Raw genomic sequence first — 18,989 nt, 5'->3', positions numbered from 1 at the left:
GTGAACACAAACACACTCTGGTGAACACACACTCTGATTACACTCAGACCTGGTGAACACACACTCTGATGACAACACACTCTGATAAACACACATTCTGGTGAACACAAACACACACTCTGGTGAACACACACTCTGGTGAACACGAAGACACACTCTGGTGAACACACTCTGGTGAACACGAACACACACTCTGGTGAACACACACTCTGGAGAACACACACTCTGGTGAACACGAACACACACTGTGGCGAAAACACACTCTGGTGAAAACACACTGGTGAACACGAACACACACTCTGGTGAACACACACTCTGGTGAACACGAACACACACTCTGGTGAAAACACACTCTTGTGAACACACACTCTGGTGAACACACTCTGGTGAACACGAACACACTCTGGTGAAAACACACTCTGGTGAACACACTCTGGTGAACACGAACACATACTCTGGTGAACACACACTCTGGTGAACACGAACACACACTCTGGTGAACACACACTCTGGTGAACACTCTGATTTCACTCAGACCTGGTGAACACACACTCTGATTACACTCAGACCTGGTGAACACACACTCTGGTGAACACGAATACACTCTGGTGAACACACACTCTGATTACACTCAGACCTGGTGAACACACACTGATGACAACACACTCTGATGAACACACACTCTGGTGAACACAAACACACTCTGGTGAACACACACTCTGATTACACTCAGACCTGGTGAACTCACACTGATGACAACACACTCTGATGAACACACTCTGGTGAACACACACTGATTACACTCAGACCTGATGAACACACTCTGATGAACACATTCTGGTGAACACACACTGATTACACTCAGACCTGGTGAACACACTCTGGTGAACACACGCTGATTACACTCAGACCTGATGAACACACTCTGATGAACACACACTGATGAACACACTCTGGTGAACACACACTCTGGTGAACACACACTCTGATTACACTCAGACCTGGTGACCACACTCTGATGAACACACACTCTGGTGAACACACACTCTGATGAACACACTCTGATTACACTCAGACCTGGTGAACACACACTCTGGTGAACACACACTCTGATTACACTCAGACCTGGTGAACACACTCTGATGGACACACACTCTGGTGAACACACACTCTGGTGAACACACGCTGTGATTACACTCAGGCCTGGTGAACACACACTGTGATTACACTCAGACCTGGTGAACACACACTCTGATTACACTCAGGCCCGGTGAGCACACACTGTGATTACACTCAGGCCCGGTGAACACACACTGTGATTATCACTCAGACCTGGTGAACACACACTCTGATTACACTCAGGCCCGGTGAACACACACTCTGATTACACTCAGACCTGGTGAACACACACTCTGATTACACTCAGGCCCGGTGAACACACACTCTGATTACACTCAGGCCCGGTGAACACACACTGTGATTATCACTCAGACCTGGTGAACACACACTCTGGTGAACACACACTCTGGTGAACACACACTCTGGTGAACACACTCTGATGAACACACTCTGGTGAACACACACTCTGATTACACTCAGGCCTGGTGAACACACACTCTGATGAACACACACTCTGATTACTCTCAGGCCTGGTGAACACACACTCTGATGAACAAACACTCTGATTGCACTCAGACCTGGTGAACACACACTCTGATGAACACACACTCTGATTACACTCAGACCTGGTGAACACACACTCTGATGAACACACACTCTGATTACACTCAGACCTGGTGAACACACTCTGATGAACACACACTCTGGTGAACACACACTCTGGTTACACTCAGACCTGGTGAACACACACTCTGATGAACACACACTCTGATTACACTCAGGCCTGGTGAACACACTGTGATTACACTCAGGCCTGGTGAACACACACTCTGATTACACTCAGGCCTGGTGAACACACACTCTGATTACACTCAGGCCTGGTGACAACACACTGTGATTACACTCAGGCCTGGTGAACACACTCTGATGAACACACACTCTGATGAACACACACTCTGGTGAACACACTCTGATTAACACACACTCTGATTACACTCAGGCCTGGAGAACACACACTCTGATGAACACACACTCTGGTGAACACACACTCTGATGAACACACACTCTGATGAACACAAACTCTGATGAACACACTCTGGTGAACACACTCTGATGAACACACACTCTGATTACACACAGGCCTGGAGAACACACACTCTGATTAACACAGACTCTGGTGAACACACTCTGATTACACTCTGGCCTGGTGAACACACTCTGATGAACACACACTCTGATTACACTCAGGTCTGATGAACACACACTCTGATTACACTCAGGCCTGGTGAACACACACTCTGATGACAACACACTCTGATGAACACACACTGATTACACTCAGACCTGGTGAACACACAATCTTACACTCAGACCTGGTGAACACACACTCTGATTACACTCAGACTCTGATGAACACACACTCTTACATTCAGGCCTGGTGAACACACACTCTTTCACTCAGACCTGGATGAACACACACTCTGATTATACTCAGGCCTGATGAACACACACTCTGATGACACTCAGGCCTGGTGAACACACACTCTGATGACAAAACACTCTGATGAACACACACTCTGATTGCACTCATTTACATTTACATTTAGCTGACGCTTTTATCCAAAGCGACTTACAATTGCTATATTTCAGAGGTCGCACGCCTCTGGAGCAACTAGGGGTTAAGTGTCTTGCTCAGGGACACATAGGTGTCTCACAGTGGATTCGAACCCGGGTCTCTCACACCAAAGGCATGTATCTTATCCACTGCGCCATCACCACCCCGACACTCAGACCTGGTGAACACACACTCTGATGACAACACACTCTGATGAACACACACTGATTACACTCAGACCTGGTGAACACACACTCTTACACTCAGACCTGGTGAACACACACTCTTACACTCAGACCTGGTGAACACACACTCTGATTACACTCAGACTCTGATGAACACACACTCTTACATTCAGACCTGGTGAACACACACTCTGATTACACTCAGACTCTGATGAACACACACTCTTACACTCAGACTGAGGAACACACACTCTTTCACTCAGACCTGGTGAACACACACTCTTACATTCAGACCTGGTGAACACACAGTCTTACACTCAGACCTGGTGAACACACACTCTTTCACTCAGACCTGGTGAACACACACTCTTACACTCAGACCTGGTGAACACACACTGATTACACTCAGACCTGGTGAACACACACTCTTACACTCAGACCTGGTGAACACACACTCTTACACTCAGACCTGGTGAACACACACTCTGATTACACTCAGACTCTGATGAACACACACTCTTACACTCAGACCTGGTGAACACACACTCTTACTCTCAGACCTGGTGAACACACACTCTGATTACACTCAGACTCTGATGAACACACACTCTTACACTCAGACTGAGGAACACACACTCTTTCACTCAGACCTGGTGAACACACACTCTTACATTCAGACCTGGTGAACACACAGTCTTACACTCAGACCTGGTGAACACACACTCTTACACTCAGACCTGGTGAACACACACTCTTACACTCAGACTGAGGAACACACACTCTTTCACTCAGACCTGGTGAACACACACTCTTACATTCAGACCTGGTGAACACACAGTCTTACACTCAGACCTGGTGAACACACACTCTTACACTCAGACCTGGTGAACACACACTCTGATTACACTCAGACTCTGATGAACACACACTCTTACACTCAGACCTGGTGAACACACACTCTGATTACACTCAGACTCTGATGAACACACACTCTTACACTCAGACCTGGTGAACACACACTCTGATTACACTCAGACTCTGATGAACACACACTCTTACACTCAGACCTGGTGAACACACACTCTGATTACACTCAGACTCTGATGAACACACACTCTTACACTCAGACCTGGTGAACACACACTCTGATTACACTCAGACTCTGATGAACACACACTCTTACACTCAGACCTGGTGAACACACACTCTGATTACACTCAGACTCTTTAGACTCAGTTCGTTCCAGGTTATAATTGATCACCTGAATGGTCCGTGTCGATCATTCTGAAGATGCTTTCCAGGTTTGAATGATGTTTGTACAGTGTTTCCAGTAGACTTGTGTTTGCAATCTGGCAAAAAAATCAAACACACACACATCTTTACTGAGCTAGTCCAGTTCATCACTAAAGTGGCTTTTGTCCTTTGCAGCCATTACACAGTATTGCTGTTTTAAAGCTACAATATGTAAGAATTTTCCATTACAATATCCCATAATCTCAAGGCCAGTGTTTTATATTTTGTTAAGTTGATTACTTACAATATCCCAAATGTTTCCAACTATTTTTAAATCATGAGAAAATTGCGATTTTAACCAAGGAAACGGGGTGTTACAGCAGGGGGGAGCTGGGAGTCGCCAGTCAATTGCGTCATATCCGAGTTACCCTCGGTTTCCGCTCGTAATGCGTGGAGTCCTTGACAAATGCGGAAGTTGTAGTTGTAGCATCTATCAAGCTACAAACGTTAGCTTGTTTCGTGCAGTTGTTACGGAACACAGTCATTCTTTACCGATTGCAGCTGGTTCTGTCGACAAAGCATGCTTAATTTTATATTTTCCAAATGTAGCATTCGTTAATAGTTATGTTTATGTAAGGGAAGTATTATTGCTTTAGATTTGTGTTTAGTTTATTGACATTGTTTATCACGTCTGATGTTTATGGCCATGTAAATTAATATAGCATGTGTTATACATAAAGATTAATCAGTATTTTGGCAAATGATGTGGGTATGTTCGAATGTACTTTTACAACAATTGTTTAGAACACGTAACTGCACAGCGTTATCACAATAATGAATTCGACATACAGTAACATCTATGATAACCAATTTAGTATTAAACCTTACTTTTCTTGCGGTTAATTCATTTTAATGAAATAAAAGTTCAAGAGTCATGAAGGAAGAAGACAGGGGTCTGCGTGACTGGGACTCGTACTTTATTAAAATAAAACAAAACAAACAAAAGTCGCACACAACGCGCATTCACCGTGGAAACCGCGACGGCACAAAACAGTTAAAAAATGAGAGCTCGGATCCACCGGTTTTCTTTCTCTGCGTCAAATTTTCTCTCCAGTCTCTCTCTTTCGTTCCAGCGCGCGGCTTATAAGCGGTCTCTCCACGCCGATCACTGCAATAAGACACAGGTGTTCGTCATTTGCACTTGACCTACTTCCAGCTCGTCTCGTCTCTTCTCTCTCCCATTACCAGTGGCGGTTCTAGGGGGTGGCCAGGGGGGGCCAGTGCCCCTGTGACAACAAGCTTGGCCCCCCTTGTGGCCCCCCTAAATGTGGAGTGTGAAATAATTACAAAACTTACAAAGTTACAAAACTGTTTTTTGCTATCGTTGTTTATCATTGTTATCGTTGTATGCCTATCATTTTTTATTATTCTATTTTTGTGGATTTGCTTGTTGACGTGACAATTCGCATCACATTCGCGGGAATCGCGGCAGAATAACGTCTGTCTCATGCACGCGAGAGAGGAGAGAAGAAGAAAGCTGGTAAATGTCAGTTCAGTTGTAAGTTCATTCTTTATGTGCGTATGGGGTGTGCGATGTGTATTTTTTATTATGATATTGTAATCAAAACTATAGTAGGAGGCACTGTGAGCTGACATCGCATTTGTCTATCGTCCTTTCACTGCTGTGTGCAGTTCATAGGTAGCCTATGCCCCCAAATTAGTTTTTGTCTTATATTTATATCATATTATGTTCTTATATTAGAATATCAAATCAACAAGTGCGCTGTTTCCCGTGCACAATTGCAACTGTGATTGATGTTATACAACAGTTAAATTAACAATAAGTTAACATTGGGAGTTACTTTTTAGACACAATATTGTCAATATTGTTTGTTTTCCCTTTATTTCGCCGACTAGAATTTCAAAATGAAACCGTAGCAGAGTCAGACAGCGATGATTACTTGACTGAAATCCGCGTTTGGAAAGGAATCACTTGCTTCTTTCCCGAATGAATCAGCCGTTTGAACGAATCGGTTGAATGAATGACTCCCTCAACTCACTTAAGACAGGGACTTACCGCGGCCTACTGGCGGTTTTAGTTTCATATTTAAAGTACCCTTTAATTAAAACTCAAAATTCGAAATCATTTCATATTTAAACATTGATTAAAAAAAAATCTCATAGCTTTATTTATGCAATTGTAAATGGAGGGTAAATATATTAATGCCGCTTCTGTGTCTCCTCTGCACTGCAAAGATGGATTTTGATTGAATGATTTAATTTGACTGGTAACAGTGGTACTGTATAATTATTGTATAATTAAGTATTATTGTATAAATAAGTAAAATTACTGTATAATTTGAATGTTAGTATTTGACATAAAAGTTGATGCATAACTCTAAATAAGTTTAGAAAGAATGTCCATAGGTGAAATTGCCCCTGGAAATCAATTTAAGGTGGCAAATTTTGCCCTTAATTAAAAAATTAATTTCTGTCACTGCTGTGAGCTGACCACTGCATAGAATATGAAAAATATGAATATCTTTGTGAGTCTGCTGTCAACAACAGGCCTAAACCAGCCATGGCACCAGCACAAAAACACAATCAGTATCATCTAATTATTATCAACAAAACGTTGAAAATATTGAGATATATTTTTGTCAATATTGCGCACCCCTAATGTACGGTATTAATTTTAGATTTCTTCAGGTCTTAAAAAGCCTTAAATTTGACTTTAAAAAGTGTGCAGGAACCCTGTAAACGGTTAGACATAGTTACCTAGCAAGTCAGTTATTTTCAGTAAATGAATTAATAAGCTTCTTGGTCCCCATTGCTTTTGCTCTATAGTTCTCACCAAAATGAAGAGAAAGAAGGACATCATGTCAATTACAGTTACTGTGACTAATACTGAATATGTAATGCAAATGTAAAAATATAATGGAAATGCAAATACATTGAATGATTATAAACATGGTATTTTGCCTGTTAATGCCTGCAGTGCAGTGCAGAAAATGATATGACAACAATAAAGTCTAAATGTAACTGGCCCCTCTAACAGTACAACTGGCCCCATCTTGGCCCCCCCAGTTTAAATGGTCTAGAACCGCCACTGCCCATTACAGACCGCGCTGAACCACGCCACCATCGCCACAAAAAGCATTTCATTATAAAAAAAAAATTAACCTCATCCATGAATATGATTTTTCGATTCCCGTCTGACTGATTTACATCCACGGTGGAGTTTAAAACGACAGTTCCCATCATTCCACGCTCCTTCATATTGTCATCAAGCTACGCCGTTGTTGTTGTTTGGAATGTAGCGCCCTCTAGCGGCAAACAACTCTTGCATATTGTACCTTTAACTCTTTTTGATCGAGTATAAACAGCCTTGTTGAGTAAAGGTCCCCCTCCCTCTCTCCCTCTCTCCCCCCCTCCTCCCTTTCTCCCTCTCCCCCTCCTCCCTTCCCCCTCCCTCTCCCCCCCTCCTCCCTTTCTCCCTCCTCCCCCTCCTCCCTTCCCCCCTCCCACTCTCCCCCCTCCCATTCTCCTCTCTCCCCCCTCCTCCCTTCCCCTCTCCCTTCTCCCTCTCTCCCCTCCTCCCTTCTCCCTCTCTCCCCCTCCTCCCTCCCTCCCTTCTCCCTCTCCCTCTCTTCCCCCTCCTTTCTCCCCTCTCCCCCTTTCTCTCCCTTTCTCCCTCTCTCCCCTCCCTTTCCCCCTCCTCCTTTCTCCCTCTCTCCCCCTCCTCCCTTCCCCTCCCTCTCTCCCCCTCTCCCCCTCCTCCCTTTCCTCCCTCTCTCCCCCTCCTCCCTTCCCCCTCCCTCTCTCCCCCTCTCTATCTCCCCTCTCCCCCCTCTCTCCCCCTCCTTCTCCCCTCCCTTTCTCCCTCTCCCCCCTTTCTCCCTCTCCTCTCCCCTCTCTCCCTCTCTCCCCCTCCTCCCTTCCCCCCTCCCTCTCTCCCCCTCCTCCCTTCCCCCCTCCCTCTCTCCCCTCCTCCCTTCCCCTCCCTCTCTCCCCCTCTCTATCTCCCTCTCTCCCCCCACCCTTTCTCCCTCTCCCTCTCTTCCCCCTCCCTTTCTCCCTCTCCCCCCTTTCTCCCTCTCCCCCCTTTCTCCCTCTCTCCCCTCCCTTTCTCCCCTCTCCCTCTCCCCTCTCTCCCTCTCTCCCCTCTTTCTCCTCTCTCCCTCTCCCCCCCTGTCTCCCCCTCTCCCTCTCTCCCCCTTTCTCCCTCTCCCCCTCTCTCCCTCTCTCCCCCTTTCTCCCTCTCTCCCTCTCTTTCTCCCTCTCCCTCTCTTCCCTCCTCCTTTTCTCCCTCATCCCCCTTTCTCCCTCTCTCCCTCTCTTCCCCTTCCCTTTCTCCCTCTCTCCCTCTCCCCCTCTCTCCCCCTTTCTCCCTCTCTCCCCCCTTTCTCCCTCTCTCCCCCCTTTCTCCCTCTCTCCCTCTCTCCCCCTCTCTCCCCCTTTCTCCCTCTCCCCCTCCCTCACCCTCTCTCTCTCTTTCTCTCTCATTCTCTCTCATTCTCTCTCACTCTCTCTCACTCTTTCTCTCACTCTCTCTCACTCTTTCTCTCACTCTTTCTCTCTCTTTCTCTCACTCTTTCTATCTTTCTCTCACTCTTTCTCTCTCTCTCCCTCTCCCCCTCCCTCACCCTCCCTCTCTCTTTGTGTGTCAGTGTCTCTCTCTCTCTCTCTCTTTCTCTCTTTCTCTCTTTCTCTCTCTCTTTCTCTCTTTCTCTCTCTCTTTCTCTCACTCTTTCTCTCACTCTTTCTCTCTCTCTTTCTCTCTCTCTTTCTCCCTCTCTCTCTCCCCCCTCCCTCACCCTCCCTCTCTCTTTCTCTCTCTCTTTCTCTCTCTTTCTCCCTCTCTCTCCTCCCTCTCTCTTTCTCTCTCTCTTTCTCTTTCTCTTTCTCTCTCTCTTTCTCTCTCATTCTCTCTCACTCTCTCTCACTCTTTCTCTCACTCTTTCTCTCACTCTTTCTCTCTCTTTCTCTCACTCTTTCTCTCTTTCTCTCACTCTTTCTCTCTCTCTCTTTCTCTCTCTCTTTCTCTCACTCTTTCTCTCTCTCTTTCTCTCTCTCTTTCTCTCTCTCTCCCTCCCCCTCCCTCTCTTTCTCCACTCACCTTAGTGTGTGTCTTTCTCATTCTCTTTCTCTCTTTCTCTCTCTCTTTCTCTCTATCTTTCTCTCACTCTTTCTCTCTCTTCCTCTCTTCCTCTCCCTCTTTCTCTCACTCTTTTTCTCTCTCTATCCCTCTCTTTCTCTCTCTTTCTCCATCTCTCCCTCCTCCTCCCTCTCTTTCTCCACTCACCTCAGTGTGTGTCTGGATGACGGACAGCTGGTTAAGCCAGTGCTGGTAGTTGAGCGTCCCGTCCTGTGTGCTGGTCACCAGCTGAGCCCGCAGAACCCTCCAGGGCAGACTGAGCCGCAACACCTTCTCCACGGCCTCGGCCCAGTGCTTCACAGAGATCACACCTGAGCACAGAAGAACACACACTCCTGAGGACAGAAGAACACAAACACACACACACTCAGTTTCTCACACACACACACACACACACACACACACACACACACACACACACACACACACACACACACACACACACACACACACACACACACACACACACTTAGCCCCTAAAGAGAGCAGCCAGAAAATTGGAAAACATTTGCTTCTTTGCACTTAAAAAAGAAAACAGTCCAACGCCGTGGTACAACGAACACACACACACACACACACACACACACACACACACACACACACACACACACACACACACACGCTGGTTGTGTAAGAAGCTGTAGCAACATGACCTGCTCTTGCCCTGTGTGTGAAGAGTGTATAAGTATGAGAGTGTTTGTGTCAGTGAGAGTGTGTGTAGTACCTGTACACTGTGGGTCGTAGTCCTGAAATTCTCGAATCAGGGCAGATGTGTGTGTGAACAGCTGCATCCTCAGAGCCTGTAATGCAGAACGTTCTGTTCGTCCCACACTAAACACACACACACACAAAAATGATTTACACTCAAATTATCAATCTGATACAATAATTCGCGAGTTCGCACTTACATATAATTAGAGGGAGTAAAGTATGTGTATTTGTCGTGAAGAAGCTTGCATGTTTGACCAGGAGCTACATGATTCAGCCTTCGACGGGAGATGCTTAGTTTAGGGTTAGGTCCTATCGGCTCACGCGGGGTCTGACGGGGTACCGGTCGGACGGGGGAGCCTTGCGGGAGGACGGGAAGGATTCCCTCCTGGGGCTCAGGATGGAATAAAGAGAGGAGGAGGAGGAGCAGCAGCAGCAATAGCAGTAGTGGTCCTGGGGCTCAGGTGCGGTGTCAGGCGGAGGAGGAGTGGTCCTGGGGCTCAGATGCGGTATCAGGCGGAGGAGGAGGAGGAGGAGGAGTGGTCCTGGGGCTCAGGTGTGGTGTCAGGCAGAGGAGGAGTGGTCCTGAGGCTCAGGTGCGGTGTCAGGTGGAGGAGGAGGAGTGGTCCTGGGGCTCAGATGCGGTGTCAGGCAGAGGAGGAGGAAGACTGGTCCTGGGGCTCAGATTCGGTGTCAGGCAGAGGAGGAGGAGGAGGAGTGGTCCTGGGGCTCAGGTGTGGTTTCATGCAGAGGAGGAGTGGTCCTGAGGCTCAGGTGCGGTGTCAGGTGTAGGAGGAGGAGTGGTCCTGGGGCTCAGATGCGGTGTCAGGCAGAGGAGGAGGAAGACTGGTCCTGGGGCTCAGATTCGGTGTCAGGCAGAGGAGGAGTTGTCCTGGGGCTCAGGTGCGATGTCAGGCGGAGGAGGAGGAGTGGTCCTGGAGCTCAGATGCGGTGTCAGGCAGAGGAGGAGGAGGAGTGGTCCTGGGGCTCAGGTGCAGTGTCAGGCGGGGGAGGAGGAGGAGTGGTCCTGGGGCTCGGGTGCGGTGCCAGGCGGAGGAGGAAGAGTTGTCCTGGGGCTCAGGTGCGGTGTCAGGCAAAGGAGGAGTGGTCCTGGGACTCAGGTGCGGTGTCAGGCGGAGGAGGAGGAGTGGTCCTGGGGCTCAGATGCGGTGTCAGGCAGAGGAGGAGGAGGAGTGGTCCTGGGGCTCAGGTGCGGTGTCAGGTGGAGGAGGAAGAGTGGTCCTGGGGCTCAGGTGCGGTGTCAGGCAGAGGAGGAGGAGGAGTGGTCCTGGGGCTCAGATGCGGTGTCAGGCAGAGGAGGAGGAGTGGTCCTGTGGCTCAGGTGCGGTGTCAGGCGGAGGAGGAAGAGTGGTCATGGGGCTCAGATCCGATGTCAGGCAGAGGAGGAGGAGGAGTGGTCCTGGGGCTGAGATGCGGTGTCAGGCAGAGGAGGAGGAGGAGTGGTCCTGGGGCTCAGGTGCGGTGTCAGGCGGAGGAGGAGGAGTGGTCCTGGGGCTCAGGTGCAGTGTCAGGCGGAGGAGGAGGAGTGGTCCTGGGGCTCAGGTGCCGTGTCAGGCAGAGGAAGAAGAGTGGTCCTGGGGCCAGCAGATTGCGGCAGAGGATTCATGGGGACGTTTGTTTCAGTGTCGGATGAAGAGGTTTTAAGTTGCGACGTAATAGCAAAACTGCAAGCCAAGATACTGATCAACTGTCAACGAACAGAGGTAAGACTGCTGTATATATATATTTACTTCTTATCGTTGATTAACTTAATGCTCTCCACTCGTGTTAGTGTTAATTATCTGAACGTGCTCCTCCTGAACTTTGTTAATATAACATAATTTAAGAAAACGAAACACTTCAGACTGAATTGCACAAGATTTGTGTTTGCAAGATTGAGTTCAGCTGTGAAGGCCGGTGTGGTGGAACAGGCTCTTCAGTGTGTGTGTGTCCTGTCGTCTGCAGCTGGTCGTTTGTGTTTTTCAACATATTTCAACTCTACTAGTTTATGACAAGCAAACGCTTCTCATTATTCTAAATTCTGTTGAGAAATGGATTAAGCAGGAGAATCAAGTTCGACCATTCGAGTTCATGCCAGTCTATTCACATGCTCCGGGGAGGAAGTGATGTCACAGACGAGCTTCTCCGCCAGAAGGAAGTCAGACTCTCCTCCTTCACAGGTGTTTCTGCCGCATCTCTGCAGGTGAACTTACTAAATCTTCATCCGCTGTGTCTTGTATCACAGGCGGCCCATGAACAGATTTCAGCAAAGATGTCCTTGATTAACCCAAGATCGGTGGTAAATCAGACTTTTATCATGAATGACTTCTTCACCACACACTGCTTGGATTTTTAATTCATAACAGAGACTTGGTAAAATGTGGGTGATCTCAGTCCTTTATAGAGATGGTCTGTGGAGGTTTTTAAAAGGAAATTTGTCTATCGGAGGATGAATATTGACAATTTCTTCAGTTTTGAAGTGTTGCTGATACAGATTGATGTACATATTCCGGTGTTGTATCGTGTGTATCGGCCACTTCATTACTGAACTCACTGATTTTCTGGGAGGAATTATGACAAAGTATGATGGACTCTTGATCCTTAATATTCATGTCAGTTGCCCTTCTGATTTACTGACAAGAGATTTTTTTTAAATCTCATTGATTCATTCAGCATGTGAATAGTCCGACGCACAAACTGTTGGCTTTTTCCACCTTTGTTGCCATTGGCTTGGCTTGCTTAGTTGGGGGCATTAAATTTAACGTTTAATTTAATATTCAACAATAATATTGATCTGCCTGCATTGACTCTATTATACAAGAACTGATCGAGCTGGACGATGACATCACGGTTTACTCCAGAGCGGCTATATATATATATATATATATATATATATATATAAATGGACTAAATTAATAACTTTTTTTTAAACAAAAATGAAACATCACTGAATTTACTTAAGCTGGACTGTGACGCTATTTTCTTCTTTTTTTGCATTATTTTCCTGTTATCTCTGTAAAGTTGCTTTGAAACACTCTGTATTGTAAAAAACGCTATATAAATAAATGTGACTTGACGAACATGTACACCTAGTCTTTTCCTGTGGTTTGACTGTTTGTGACTTTGAAATCATTGATACAGGGTTTTCTGATCACAAGTCTGTTGTTTTTAGTATTTTATTTTTATATCTCACGCATGTCAACATATACGATGATGGAAACTGAACCAAACTCGAGAACTGCTGATGACTTTTTTACTGTGTGTAATGAGATTGCTCTTTGAATGAGGACAGTGAGAGCTGCTAATGAGTTTGTGTGCTGGATGAATTACTCTCTTCTTTTACCTCTGAGTGCACTGATGTTGTAGACTCAATTGCACAATCATAGATGTTTTTTCTTTGCTGTGTGTTTCTTTCTTTTTTATTGTAATGCTCGTTTCTTTGGACCCTCTTATTATTCTTTTTTACTATTGATGTACATCAGTTTTGGGCAACCCCAAACCCAAAATGTGCTTTATAAATAAAATAAACTGAACTTAACTGATTTCAGATTTAACTACTGGAGACATGTGTGTGTGCACGTGTGTGTGTGCGTGCGTAAGTGTGTGTGTGTGTTCACCTCTGTCTGAGTGTGAGCTCTCGTGTCGATCTGCTGGCCTGAAACTGTTTGAAGTGAGGAATGAGGTCGGGGCCCAAACGAATGTAAGCGCCTCTGTTGCTGCCCACATCATAGTAATTAGAAGCTGAGAATATTGTCAAAACCTGCAAATGCAAAACAATCGACTCTTCAGAAAAGATTACTGCAAAACTGGATGGGTGGATAGAGAATGGATGGATCAATGGATGGATGGATAGTGAATGTATGGATGGGTGGATGGATGGATGGATATTGAATGGGTGGATGGATGGATGGATGGATGGATAGCGAATGAATGGATCAATGGGTGGATGGATGGGTGGATGGATGGATCGATGGATGGATAGTGAATGGATGGATGGATGGATGGATGGATGGATGGATGGGTGGATGGATGGATGGGTGGATGGATGAATGGATGGATGGGTGAATGGATAGAGGGATGCATAGATGGATTGATGCATAGATGGATGGATGAATGGGTGGGTAAATAAACTGCTCACCCTGCCGTTGTGGCAGAACTCATAACCCTCCTGTTTGCACTCATGTGATCTGATGAGCAGCTTCAGTTTGTGTCTGTCCAGCACCTCCTGTGTGACGTCCGGCCCCCAGTAACACCCGCCCCCTCGGACCTCATTCGGGACACAACCGTTCTGAGACATCGGGTCACTCCACAGAACATCTACTATCTGCAGTGTGTGTGAGACACAAACTCCACATTAACACTTTAACAATCTCTTGGATCAAACCGAATTATGTTGCAAAAGCACCTCAGATCATATTTACATAACAATTTTCAGTCCTAAATTATCCTAAGCACCATTTTGCTCCATTTATTGGCTTTAAAGAACCATTTGATTGGTTGTTGATCTGTAAATGTCTTGAAAGTGATGTAGACAACAACAACAAAAAACTACAAACCTTGTTAAATCAATAGTACATGTGGAGTAAAAAAATAAAATAATTCTCAGAAGTGTGGAGGGATACGTATGCTGCTTTAGTCCAACGGTCTATGTCTCCTTAACGAAACACACAATTCAACAGTCGTTAGTTGAGACTTCAAGACCTGAACAAGGTGTGTCTGATGAGAGAGACCTTCAAAATATGTCCTGTTGGGGACCAGAGTTAGGAGACACTAACCTAAATGACCAAGATGATTCTTTTAAAATTACTATTAAACTCTGTTGTATTTCTCAGCTGGTCTTTTACTCCTGCAGTTTCTCCAACATCTACTTGGACTAAACCACACAGAACCAGAGCTGCGTTTCCCAAAGGCATCATAAGCCTAAGTTGATCATAGAGACGTTGGTGGCAATAGTTCTACGATCAACTTAGGTTAGGGTTAGAACAGTAACGTCAGAGAAATTCGATTACAGGAAATGACAACACAAGCAAAACACGATTACGTCACCTATTGAAAAACTGAAACACGACTAGCTGCACAAACACCAAAAAAGTACCATGGTATTTCCATGGTTTATTTGGTTTTATACCATGGTAATACCATGGCATTCTTTAAAGTAAATTATGGTAATCACTCAGTACCACGGTATACATAAAAGTACCATGATATTACCATCTGATTTCATCACTGTACTATGGTACTGCCACAGTAGTTTTGACCTAAGGTTTTCCTCAGATTTGTACTGTGGTAGAGTGAGAGAAACAAAGAGAAAGACAGGAGTGAGTGAAAGTGTGTGTGTTTTACTGCTCAAGTGAAGTTCGGTGTGTGTGTGTTTTCACCTGTTTCCATTCCTCTGCCTCTGACTCCAGAACTTCAGCTGAATCCAGCTGTGAGTCGGACGACAGACTGAGACCCGCCAGCCGTCGCCTCTCCCGCAGCTCCACGTCGACGGACCGACCCGTGAGGCCGGACCCCGAGTGCAGCTCCTGTCTGGGTCGACCCGTCAGGCCGGACCCAGAGTGCAGCTCCTGTCTGGGTCGACCCGTCAGGCCGGACCCCAAGTGCAGCTCCTGTCTGGACCGACCCGTCAGGCCGCACCCTGGGTGCAGCTCCTGTGTGGGTCGACCTATCAGGCCGGACCCCGAGTGCAGCTCCTGTCTGGGCCGACCCGTCAGGCCGGAGCCCGAGTGCAGCTCCTGTCTGGACCGACCCGTCAGGCCGGAGCCCGAGTGCACCGAGTGGCGTGGCAGATCCTGTCTGGACCGACCCGTCAGGCCGTGGGTCAGGGACTGGACTCTCCTCCGTCCGGCGCTGACGTCCTCCTCGTCTCCGTCTGCTTCTCTCCTCGTCAGGGGCCGGAGGGCCGACACGAACTGAGGGAACACAGCCCAGAAGAGAATGACTGACACACATGGAACAAACATACTTCAATCGATCTCACGCGACTGCTGAAGCGCAGCGTACTCTGCGACGGTCCAGTTTGGCGATCAGATTCAAGTCCGTCTTGTCAGAAATTCCTCCGTGTAGAATCAGAACTTTCTGGTCGATCACTGTAGCCAGTGGCAAACAGCTGAAGATCTTCTGCAGAAGTTTCAGGATCATTTTTCCATGAACCTGCGAGGACAACAGAGAAAAGCCTTTTCAGTCATGAAGACGATTGTGTGTTTTGAGTCTTGCACTGTTGAAATCCCACATCAGAGATGCTTCAAGATCTGTGCAAGCCACTTACGATAAATATCAGGTTTTAATAATAGTTGGGGTAAGGAAAAAAAATAGCGAGCTATAGCGATAAATATATTGTTTTTTTTCCTCCAGCTTTCCCATTTTTGTTGCATACACAAAAACATGTGAATTGGATGTGTATTTTTTTCCCTGTCTGTCTGTGAATGTTGTGAATGGATGGACGAGTGGACGGTGTGAATCCTCTTAGAGCAGACGTGTGCAATCCTAGAGTTCAGCTCTAATCCTAATTAAATGAAGCTCAACCAGCTGACAAGGGCCTTCAGGATCTCTGGAAACTTCCAAGCGAGTGTGTTTGTGGCGGTTGGAGCTGAACTCTGGAGCAGGATCGGACAGCCCTGTCTTGAGGCCCATTCACACCAAGAACGATAACCATATTATCGTCCACACAAAATCGTTCTGTTTATTGTAATCGCTGCAGTTTTGTCATCTGCCGCTTTAAATGCTCAAGATTTTTGAAGCAGAATGGATTCTGATTGGCTGTCAATATTTTTATCCTTCATCAGCTGAAAAAAAAATTCTGAAAGTGATTCCAACTTTCCTCAATGCCATTATCTTTGTAGTTCCGCTATAGATTCCTCTGTACTTAAATATTTAGAACAACTGTATCCTTATTGTTATCATTATAGTTATTGTACTTGGTGTGAACCGGTCTTTAGGGATGAACGGCTAACTCACCGGATATTTCCCCAGAACTTCCTTAGTGAAGCCATATCTGCATGAAAGAAAGCTTCCATCTTACAATCGCATTTAAAACACACATAAGTACATTTGTAGCTGAATTTGTTACTTGTAAACACAAATGTAGGTGATTGATTTGAGTGTCTGGTTATAGATCAGATCTCCACCTCAGATTGACGATGTGGTCCTCGTGGTTTCCTCTGTTCAGGTGCACGTCAAGTGGATACAGCAGCAGGAACGCAAACAGGACCAACAGAATCTCCATCGACTCTTTCCCTCGGTCCACAAAGTCCCCGTTGAAGACGTACGGCGTCTCCGCTGAAGGAAACCCATTCTATCGTTTAACAGAAATCTGTTACTGATACATTCCAATGCAATGAACTGTGGATATCAGAATTTTACTGACTTTGTAAAAGACCAGCAGCAGATCCTCCAGATGGCCGTGTAAGTCACCTGCATGAGTTGCAAAGAATTGAATTGCACTTTGTAGCCTTGAAAACCGTGTTGTGTCGTAAGACAGCTTGGGAATGAGGTGTGTTTTCTCACCACAGATGGTGATCTCTGTGTGTTTGCAGCTGCACACGTGAGTGATGTTGGGCATCAAGCGCAGAAGCGCCCAGGTCTTTCCCAGCAGTTGCAGCACGTACCGTGCGTGAAGCTTCTACAGAAACACATCTGCACTTAAAGACAGCAAGATCTTCTCATTGACAGAGGATAAAGCCTGAAATGATCGTACTTGTTTGTTTTTGAAGGCGTCCACCAGCTCTGTGACTGTGGAGACGGTCAGTGGGAAGGAGAGATGTGGGCCGCCATAGACGTCTGGAACCTCAATGTCCTTGTAACAGAACTGTCTCTCCCACTCCACGTCCTGAAACACGTCGCTCTCACGAAACATCTGCGAGACCAGATTCCCTGAGAGAGATGGACACAGTTACGCCGATCACTTCATGAGACAAATCAAAGTTGAAGAGCTCCAGAGTTTCTTACTTTGGCTGCTGGCAGAAGTGAAATGATCCATCAGGTAACCAAAGAAATTATACAGCTGCAAAGATACAAACAGCACAAGCATGTTTCATGTGTAAAGACACAGAACACGGATATTAACACTGAAAGATTGTGGTAATTTACGGCTTGACAGAACAGTAACCCGGGATCAGTCTCTGGAGTCTCTATGACTGTAAGTCTATGCTTCATCACCGTATCTGTAGAGAACATCAGTGTTTTCACCTTGATATGATCCTGTTGTCCAGAATACTCTATAGACTGAAAAATGTTCCAGGTGCAGCGGCGTCGCATTTCCAGCCGGGCCGCATACTGACGATACCAGCGCTGGATGAGCAGAGCTGCCCGCATCGCTGGACAGATGGATGGAAAAAGAGAGAGAGAGAGAGAGAGAGAGGGAGAGAGGGAGAGAGTCAGGCCAGCAGTAGATGTGAGTGACAGTGATGATACTTCAGAAACATGTAATCTGTCTGACCTGTAGCAGCTGAATGTGAGAGAAACCAAGAAAAATAAAGTGTTTGATGTTCATTCATGTTCACTGACAACCATGAGACATTTACTGAAATAAATGAGGAAGAATTACCTGGAACTGAGATGCTCCCTTCAGACAGACAGACAGACAGACAGACAGACAGACAGAGACGTGAGCTGTATCTCTCTCAGAAAGCATTCACTGGCAGATATGAGTGTTTGAACAGTGTCAGACTGGAATAATCTTGTTCATGCACCTTGATCGCATGTTTTCAGCTGCAGTTGGTTTGATTTGGTGACTCTGCATCCCATATCACTGTCGCTCTGTTGATCCAATCACACACATTTTACAACAACTAATTCTAGTAATGCTTGTAGTCTGAATTTCACTTTTAAACAGATGTGAATAATAAATGTGTCTTTTCATTTAGTGTTTTCTCAAGGAGAATAATTGATTAGTTATTAATGCAAAATATAATTCTCTTTCTCTGTTGTAGAGAGTAATTAGCTCTAATTCTCCAGCCTTTAAAAAACAACA

The 18,989-nt window shown here is 46.1% G+C and overlaps 1 protein-coding gene and 1 long non-coding RNA gene across 2 annotated transcripts in view; one reads left to right on the top strand and one right to left on the bottom strand.

Moving 5' to 3' along the window:
• The window catches only part of ppef2b (protein phosphatase with EF-hand domain 2b), a 27,461-nt gene extending 9,090 nt beyond the window's left edge, over positions 1–18,371 (bottom strand). The window contains exons 1-14 of the mRNA XM_077240508.1: positions 18,206–18,371; positions 17,966–18,020; positions 17,715–17,890; positions 17,525–17,639; positions 17,385–17,431; positions 17,146–17,312; positions 16,976–17,012; positions 16,022–16,171; positions 15,397–15,930; positions 14,157–14,342; positions 13,636–13,778; positions 10,035–10,141; positions 9,458–9,621; positions 4,181–4,268 (exon numbers count right to left, since the gene is read on the bottom strand). Coding sequence (XP_077096623.1) covers positions 4,181–4,268; positions 9,458–9,621; positions 10,035–10,141; positions 13,636–13,778; positions 14,157–14,342; positions 15,397–15,930; positions 16,022–16,171; positions 16,976–17,012; positions 17,146–17,312; positions 17,385–17,431; positions 17,525–17,639; positions 17,715–17,890; positions 17,966–18,020; positions 18,206–18,331 — 2,095 coding nt within the window. The 5' untranslated portion in view covers positions 18,332–18,371. The remainder of the gene's footprint in view (positions 1–4,180; positions 4,269–9,457; positions 9,622–10,034; positions 10,142–13,635; positions 13,779–14,156; positions 14,343–15,396; positions 15,931–16,021; positions 16,172–16,975; positions 17,013–17,145; positions 17,313–17,384; positions 17,432–17,524; positions 17,640–17,714; positions 17,891–17,965; positions 18,021–18,205) is intronic.
• LOC143748470 (uncharacterized) lies at positions 17,165–18,989 on the top strand. Its single transcript, XR_013206792.1, has 6 exons — positions 17,165–17,422; positions 17,554–17,626; positions 17,731–17,999; positions 18,117–18,155; positions 18,258–18,410; positions 18,949–18,989. It is a non-coding gene; the product is annotated as an uncharacterized LOC143748470 (long non-coding RNA).

Source organism: Siphateles boraxobius, unplaced genomic scaffold (assembly GCF_051911475.1).
Source record: "Siphateles boraxobius isolate OS27281-9 unplaced genomic scaffold, OSU_SipBor_1 235, whole genome shotgun sequence".
Lineage (NCBI taxonomy): Eukaryota > Metazoa > Chordata > Actinopteri > Cypriniformes > Leuciscidae > Siphateles > Siphateles boraxobius.
This window is presented reverse-complemented; position numbering and strand designations above follow the sequence as displayed.